This window comes from Argopecten irradians, chromosome 12, assembly GCF_041381155.1.
Source record: "Argopecten irradians isolate NY chromosome 12, Ai_NY, whole genome shotgun sequence".
Classification (NCBI taxonomy): Eukaryota; Metazoa; Mollusca; class Bivalvia; order Pectinida; family Pectinidae; genus Argopecten; species Argopecten irradians.
Window position 1 is genome coordinate 9231433 of NC_091145.1, and position 9243 is coordinate 9240675.

At 38.8% G+C, this 9243-nt stretch overlaps 2 protein-coding genes across 2 annotated transcripts; both read right to left on the bottom strand.

The window, feature by feature from the left end:
• Positions 1 to 1168: 1168 nt before the first annotated feature.
• On the bottom strand, positions 1169 to 4324 carry LOC138336183 (carbohydrate sulfotransferase 5-like). Its single transcript, XM_069285529.1, has 3 exons — positions 3654 to 4324; positions 2958 to 3177; positions 1169 to 2163 (listed from the first exon to the last, which is right to left on the bottom strand). Exons 1-3 carry the CDS (start codon positions 3754 to 3756, stop codon positions 1350 to 1352), a joined length of 1137 nt encoding a protein of 378 aa, XP_069141630.1. The 5' UTR covers positions 3757 to 4324; the 3' UTR covers positions 1169 to 1349.
• A 185-nt stretch (positions 4325 to 4509) lies between these two features.
• LOC138336185 (carbohydrate sulfotransferase 3-like) lies at positions 4510 to 8449 on the bottom strand. Its single transcript, XM_069285531.1, has 4 exons — positions 8186 to 8449; positions 7145 to 7343; positions 6491 to 6694; positions 4510 to 5155 (listed from the first exon to the last, which is right to left on the bottom strand). The coding sequence occupies exons 1-4, from the start codon at positions 8292 to 8294 to the stop codon at positions 4540 to 4542; spliced, it is 1128 nt and encodes a 375-aa protein (XP_069141632.1). The 5' UTR covers positions 8295 to 8449; the 3' UTR covers positions 4510 to 4539.
• Between the last annotated feature and the right edge of the window lie 794 nt (positions 8450 to 9243).

Here is a 9243-nt window from a genome sequence, read left to right on the forward strand (position 1 = left end):
GATAATGTTTGTGCGGGACTATTGTTTTTATTGGTGATGGAATGACATCATATGACGATATCGGGCGCTAACGTCATTTCAGCTGCAAGATTACAAAGAATTATGTTCCAACCCCACTTGAGAAACTAGTCCCGCACAAACGTTATTGGTATCACGTGGTATGTAAATTTGTCCCATTGAAAGTAAAAATAGTTTAGGCCAAAAAAAATTATATGCACGTTTCAGGTTACATAACTGAAAAAAAATAGGGCAGATAGGTACGAAATTTTTTTTTATTTTTTTTTAAGGAACAGTTCAGTTGTTTTATTACTACATTATGAAGTAATTTGTCTTTCAGGTGAATATACTTAAAGCAAGTGTAAAAATCTAACCTGAAAACTTCACACACTACATTTTTTTTTTGAAAAAGTGTGATAAAATAGGTGGGGTCGGAGGTAAAAACTAGGGTCGGTATGGGTACCTGAAACATACATTTTTTTTTTTTGGCCTTAAATGTCACGACACAAAGAAAACAACATAAAAATATTGATGTCATAATGGACCAGAGGGAAGGATGGAATGATGTAAAGGCATGTTGAAGTTCCTAAGGAGATGAAGATCATGACGTCATAATGGACCAGACGGAAGGATGAAACGATGTAAAGGCATGTTAAGGTTCCTAAGGTGATAGAGATCGTGATGTCATAATGGACTAGACAGAAGGATGAAACGACATAAGGCATGTTCAATTCCTAAGGTGATGGAGATCATGACGTCATAATGGACCAGACGGAAGGATGGAACGACGTTAAGGCATATTGAAGTTCCTAAGGTAATGAAGATCGTGACATCATAATGGACCAGACGGAGGGATGAAATGACGTAAGGCATGTCCAAATTCCTAAGGTGATGGAGATCATGACGTCATAATGGACCAGATGGAAGGATGGAACGACGTTAAGGCATATTGAAGTTCCTAAGGTAATGAAGATCGTGACATCACAATGGACCAGACGGAGGGATGAAATGACGTAAGGCATGTCCAAATTCCTAAGGTGATGGAGATCATGAGGTCATAATGGACCAGATGGAAGGATGGAACGACGTTAAGGCATATTGAAGTTCCTAAGGTAATGAAGATCGTGACATCACAATGGACCAGACAGAAGGATGAAACGACATAAGGCATGTTCAATTCCTAAGGTGATGGAGATCATGACGTCATAATGGACCAGACGGAAGGATGGAACGACGTTAAGGCATATTGAAGTTCCTAAGGTAATGAAGATCGTGACATCATAATGGACCAGACGGAGGGATGAAATGACGTAAGGCATGTCCAAATTCCTAAGGTGATGGAGATCATGACGTTATAATGGACCAGACCGAAGAATGAAACGACGTAAAGGCATGTTGAGATTCCTAAGGTGATAGAGATCGTGTACAGGCAGGTACCCGATGGCGTTGTACAAGTGTACACACTGTGAGTCTATAACCAGGGCGTGAGCCAGGTCTAACTGTGTCCGCCACCTAAGGGAAGTACTGGTCGAGTTAGACCTCTTTGTACACCAATCACAGTCACGGGCAAGCGGCGAGTAGTGGGTCATTTTAAACACTCGCTTTAACACAGCAGGGCTGAACTCGAGTCCAGCAAACTTGTAAATGTCCTCAGAGATCCCTATAGGATGTTCTGCCAGTAGTTCATACACTACTTCTTTTATATACACATTTTCCTCATTCATGATAGTCGCGATTTCTTTATTTCTTGCCATCCTTTTGCACAGTGCTGAAACTTCTGTTTCAAGATTGATCCAATTGGATAGTTTAACTTTGAACCTAGAGTTCATTATACCTCTGGGGTCACGAATGACATGAATGACCTTGAGAGATGGGAGTCGTTGGTGTAGTAGGTGAACAGTATCCATGTTGATCCGGATGGATTTGATGGTGCGGAGCTCTGCTGGCACACAAGTAGCTTCAAGGTGGCGTAGACAGTTGACCACTCCGTCCTGTGAGTAGTCATGGCGTTTTAAACACATGTAATATGTCCTTGTTTTCTTGCTATAGTACAACAGGTAACTGCTGGTCAGCGTGCTTAGGTCAAGGTCATTGAAATTACAGGTGAACCAGTTATACAAAGTCTCCACAAAAAATGAAATCTTTTCTTCTGGTGTTTGAATATACCTAAAAATAAAAAACAAATAGTTAGGTTTTGTTCGGATTTTAAAAAATAAGACTATATTTGCCATATTACAATTTGACTTGTAGTAATATTAGACTTTTGTCGTTTCTTGCAGTGTGAATGTTAATATATCAAACACACATTATAAATATCTCATTTTACTCCAAGGTCAGATTTTATCAGTCTTGCTAAACACATATAGATATTTTTAATCTTATACCGAAAACTTCTAAAATTTTCATCAATTGATTGGTTTTAATTTATAATACAAAAATCACTAGTCACATTTCAAAGATTTGGTCGTTGGATTGTTACCCTCTTCATCACTATATAAGTTAGTAATGTTCATGACATTACAAGACTATAGAGAGTTAAATAACTCTCACCAATGGGAAATACAAACTCTCGTATTAGTGTAATAAGGGGGATAACTCCCACATGTCACAACTTTTGATAGTTTTACAAGGGAGGCAACTCCAACCATAGTACAGTAAGGGAAATAACTCATACACAGGGGAGATAACTTCAACAGCTCGTGTAACGTGTGATCTGATACATCTAATCCACGAAAAATTCAATTATCAAAGGGAAGTCATCGATGTCAGGAAACTTTTAAGCTTTATTAATCTATAACATATATTTGAACTTGCTTTGTCTTTAGTAGAGTTCTAAAAATAAGACATCAATACGCAATTTTTTAGGACATGGAATGATGGTATGAATTTGCAGACCTATATCACGTTGACTTGAAACGTAATATTTTTAACTTCTAAAATTATGGATTCTATATATATACCTTTCTGTACCGTTGAAGAAAACAATAGTCTTGTTGTTATCGATTCGGTCGACTGCCTCCTTAAGAGGTTCGTATACATAGAAACTAGGTTCATGCTGCTGAAGTATGTCTCCCAAAAAACTCGACCCACTGCGCATGTACGCTACGACCAGTACCATTGAGTGAACATTTTCCTTCATAGTAACAGTTTCGGGACGGTGGGGGGCTCGTCTTGATCTACCTAAAACAGTTCAAATCATTTTTTTTATATTAATTCTATATTTGTAAAATAAATGTTAACTATGGTGGCTGAATTCGGCCATATCCCGCTGTCACATAGGCAACACTGCCACACATAAGGAACAGTTGAGGACCAAGAATCGAGGAATAACAGTATCGAACCTTATTCATATTTATTTTCAATTCTCGAGATTTAAATTATTGTTTTGAAAATGTAAATAAATGCACTGAACTGCATTCGTATGGCAATCATGGGAGAATGAATGCAAACTGGACATCGCGTCCAGTTGTCAACACGTGGCGTTATCCAATTGACATTCATTCTCCCATAATTGCCAACTGTTTGATGCTTAAATAACCGCAGCTTGGTGTAATTCCAAATAAACCATGAAGCATTTATACTATTTTGTTGTCACTCATGATAAAGAATGTTTGGTCAACACCCAAGAATTTCAAATAGACTGTCCAAATACATACTCGCTACACCGTAGATAGCAAACGCTACGGCCGCCATGAGGATCCAACATGACATAGGGTATACCAAGTACTGGTACCTGTTCCAGCACCGCTTCAACCGCATCCCAAACTAATAACTCAAAACAACCGATACCTGACGTAATAACCAAAACAACCGGTACCTGACGTAATCAAACAAACACACGCGCTGACCACATACAGCAGTTAGTAGCGTTAATAATGAGCAGTCTAATGTACACACATATACATACACAAAACATACTTATCGCTCGAGATCTTACACTGTTGTATTTTAATCAGAAAAGAACAATGGCGATCTCAGACAAGCATGATTGTGTGTCCAAGTTACGGTTCGTCTGATCAGTGTTTAATACAACGTGACTTATACTGTATACTGACATTTACTGTGTATGCGATTATTTGCGCAGTAGTTAAATTACGCGAATCTGATTTGAAATCATCGTATAGGTGGTTATTATCGCTGGTCAAAATTTTCGATATTTTCTCATAAAAAACTAGAATATGAAATTTTAGTGAATCAAATTTCGCCATTCGCGGCTTCAATAGTTTATTGCACGAAAGAAATGTTTACGACCATGGCGATGACCCGGAAAATCACGAAAATAATTACCCCCGCGGAAATAACCTGTTAATAACAGTATAAATTGGTATGTTATTTACGATGCAACAAAAGTAAAATTTCTGTAGTTTCTCTCCTTCAAAAATGTCCACATGGTTTGCTTCTTGTTTTAAAACAAATGTGACAAAGTGATGCCCTTAGTCACGTCCTTTTTCACCTGTTAATGAAGATAAAATTTCACGTGTACATAACCAAAACCAATCACCGAAAAAATCAATCAGTTAAAACAAACTTTAATATTTTCCATTACAACGAATCTGCAGTAAAATTGACGATTTTCCTAAGTGGGTTTGATAAATTCCGAAGCTGTGTGAGTTCGTCTGTGATTGGCTGATAACCAACCATGTGATATACCCTACCACACACGTCATCGATGACCTTGACATGCGTAAATAGTGTGTATACCCGCCATAGTCGAGACGTCCGTTTTGAGTTTCCCCTTTGGGTACACCAGAAACAATTCACATCCCTCCCGTATAATGTCAGATACCGCACATACCCGATGACGTAGGAAGTAATATCTAGTCCCGCAAAGGTGTAAATCTTCTTCACAATTTCCACTGGACGCTCAGCGAGATCCTCATACAATAGCAATTTAAATCTTTCTGGATATTTTCGTTTTAATTCTCTAGATAATGGAATATCTGTAGATATTTTGGCACAAAGGTCGCTAGCTTCTTGGCGTGTATTTTTCCACGTCAATAATTTCACACGGACTCTAGAATGTATTATTGCGCGAGGGTCCCTTATAAGATGTATAACCCGTAACCTTGGTAACCGCTCAAGCAAAATTTCAACTGTCTCCAAGTTGAGACGTATAGTTTTGATAGTTCTTAGTTCCTTCTGTTCACAATAGGATTTCTAACATCGACAGAGACACAGACTCCGAGAACGACTTCGACGGTTTGAGGGGTCATCTCACAATGCATAACATATCTTTGTACCTTTCTCTTACACTATAGTTATATATTCGCGGCGCATTTATAGTATCTACATTTAAAACTTGTAATTTTGCAGCGTCATTAGAAACTATGATAAAACTCAAAGATCCCCCGGAGTACATAACCGTGTACACTTACCTCGGTTGAGATGCATATTCTTTAGCTGGATATACTATCATATGAACAAGCCATTTCGTCACATCATACATATGCTGTTAGGGAGGAATGATTATACATATGCAAAAAGATTATGTTAGCTCTGGACGGTATTTCATTTTATCTTTATGATTGGCCAATCCGAGAGGTCGCGGGAACTTGAGCTCTTATGTTCAATTCGCACTTCAATTAGATCCAGACATCGTGCGTATATCGTGCGAGAAGCTCAGATGTCGCCTACCCGATCACTTGTGTTTTCTCCGAGCACCCCGGTTTGTTCCCACTCTAAGACCCCTCACGCTCTTTCATCCGGGCCATCATCAATCAAAAGATTTATGTTAATTGTTTCCAATGGCATTGACTCCATTAACCATTTTTTATACAAATGTAATAAACATATGTGTGCATAATGATAGTATAGCGAGAAAATTGATACTGTTGGTGGAATTAATGCAAACGTCACTCTCTGCAATAGGAACGCTTCATGAAAAGAAAATGGAATCCGATTGAATAGGCTGTTATAGAAGTTGACAATGACTTGATGCAGGAATGACAAAGATTATGAGGAATATGAAGAGATTATTTGTTGGACAAATGTGTGCATTTTTATTTACAGCTACAATATTATAACCATAAGGAATACTTTTTTTTAAATTTTGTAGAGATTATTGATAGTGAGACGGTGTTATTGTTATAACATATGGTTAATAACTGAAGCAAAATTAAAACTTTTTTAAGATATAAAATAAAATGCTTAATCGATGTGATAATAATGTTTTATTTGTCATTTAAGCAGTAAGGTGACTGTGGCTGATGCGTATTACAAAAAGAAATAAAAATAAAATAATTAAGAAAAGTGAAAAAAAGATAATAGTGAGGATCGAACCTGAGACCATTACATTTTGTACCTGATGCAGTATCCGTTTGACCAGTATACATTATATGATTTTATCAACGACAAATTATACAGAGTTGGGATGTCCTCGGGCGACGTCCGAGCAAAAATTTTACGTACAAATTTTGAGATGATCCCTGAGAACAGTCGAAGTTGGTCTCGGAGTTCGTGTCTGATCGACGTAAGAAATGTCTAATAGGATTTCATGTAACTTAGACAATACCCTACTGACCTGATGTCACTTCCGTAACGCCGCAGACAATTATGATAGGGAAGCGTTGATGAACTGTAGAACCTGAGATAATCTGAGGTCAGAGAACCGAGGTCAAGGTCAGTGACGTTGCACGTGAACCAATTATAAAGCAGATCGGCATGAAGTCGTGCTATATCATCGTGGGATGTATATTTCCTGCAAGAAAGCGAAGTGATAGCTTAAGTTCACATACACACAATGATTCGTACAATTTCAATATCGTTACCCAAATAATTAAGTCTTTTTTTGTCAATTGCCTGCACAGAAATGTGTTGAAGTCGAAATAATTGCCATGCAAGAATCGTATGGGGATTTATTCAACCGAATGCAAGTATAAATCCGTAATGCAGGAAAATATTATTTTAGCAAACAATATATACAATGTTATAGTACAAAGGAGCACAGGACCATGTGTTCCGGGAGAGTAAGCTCTCTCTCTGCGTCATCACAGAGGGAACGCAACGTCTCCAAAATACTAAATAAACTTGATACTCTTTGTCAGTAAGTTAAATCAACTAGTGGGATAAATATTCACCGGAAACAATTCCTTAACTACTTAATTTCCTTATATATGGGTGGACCTGTAGTTAACACTTTGACCTTTACCTGACGGAGCTATTGTAGAAGGTCACGGACTGATTGCTATAGGCGAGTTCAGTGGCAGACCGGAGAGGTTCGAACACGTAGAAACTGGAGGGGTGCTGCTGTAGGATATCTCCTACTAAACTGGAGCCACTGCGCATGTAGGCTACCACCAGGACCATTGACCGATTTCGGGTAGGGTACAGGAAATCGTACAAGGAAGCTGGAAAGTGTAAAGCGTTACCATTATATGTTGTCCAATATACCAAGATGTCCGATAATAGCGCGTCTAGACATACCCTACACATGTATGTTAGAAATTCCTATCATCCTCATCACCACCATCCTCATCATCATATCATCATCATCTTCATCACCTCTACCACCTTCATCATCATCATCGTCATCACCTCTACCACCTTCATCATCATCATCAACATCATCTTAACCATAACCATCATCACATCATCATCATAACATCATCACAATCAACATTACTTTTTAAAGCTACAATGTGCCGTAATTGTCATGCTGACAATGCACGAAGAGCTTTTCATATTCTGATAAGGATAAAGAGAATTTCAATGATAACAACGTACACAAGCTTTAAGCTTGTTTTCCGATCCCGTAATGTGTTTATTTACTGTATTATATGTATAATTATATGAATAAAATACTGTTTAAACTAACGTATATATGTTTACCTTTATAGTGACGAAGTATTTATATAATGTGTAAAGTATGTACTGGCGACGAACAATATTCTTACTGGATTTTAATGAATGCTTAAACTCATCAAAACTGGTGTGTTTTTATTTGATTTAAGAAAACCGTATATATAGCTTAAAGGACCAATTAAATGTCCGCTTTTGACAGGAAAACGATTTCAACATACAACACACGTGTTCCAAAAGGAAAGCGAAAACACTCATGAATACCAAAATGTCGTTCCACTAGCCTAATCCAAAACTGGCGACCTTTAGAAACACTAGGTATAAGACAGTCACATGTGTATCTGCAAATACACACTATCGACATCGATTAACAGGGAATGTGAATACTTACTTAGGGAATAGTACAGTAGTCCCGTGCCTAGTACTGCCCACAGGGCGATGGCCCGAGGGGTCAGGCAGGCTGGATGTCGGGCCCAGATCTTTCTGTAACGAGCCTGCATCACGCGAGGGATTCAGCGTCTCCGTAACTCTCGTTCTGTAGGTCACATATGAAGATTGTTGATGACAAGCAGAATTAAGGACGCACCATTCCTCGCTTAGCTTGTGAAATCATGACTATCGATTTAGTTAACACTTCTCGTGTGTATAGCGTGGCCTATAATAAGAGTTTTACGGGTCTTCGAGGCACGGTGCAAGGTCAGAGTAAACATTGGCGGCATGCTTTAGTTTGTAAAATGAGACGCGTCGTACAAAGCCTTTTTAAAAACAATCTCAGTACCTTTAAATAACAAGTATGTCGCCGCTCTTCTAATTGGAATAACTCCCGGAAAGGTATGTATCGGAACACATATTTGGACAAATATCGGGACGTTCTCGCACCACGCTTGGCAATAGATATCGGGACGTTCTCACACCACGATTGTCAACAGATATCGGGACGTTCTCACACCACGTTTGCCGACAGATTTCGGGACGTTCTCACACCACGCTTGTCAATAGATATTGGGACGCTCTCACACAGCACCTGGCAACAGATATTGGGACGCTCTCACACAGCACCTGGCAACAGATATTGGGACGTTCTCACACAGCACTTGGCAACAGATATTGTGACGTTCTCATACCTTGGCAACATATATTGGGACCTTCTTACACAGCACTTGGCAACACATATTGGGACGTTCTCACACAGAACTTGGCAACACATATTGGGACGTTCTCATACCTTGGCAACATATATTGGGACCTTCTTACACAGCACTTGGCAACACATATTGGGACGTTCTCACACAGAACTTGGCAACACATATTGGGACGTTCTCATACCTTGGCAACAGATATTGGGACGTTCTCACACAGCACTTGGCAACAGATATTGTGACGTTCTCATACCTTGGCAACATATATTGGGACCTTCTTACACAGCACCTGGCAACAGATATTAGGACG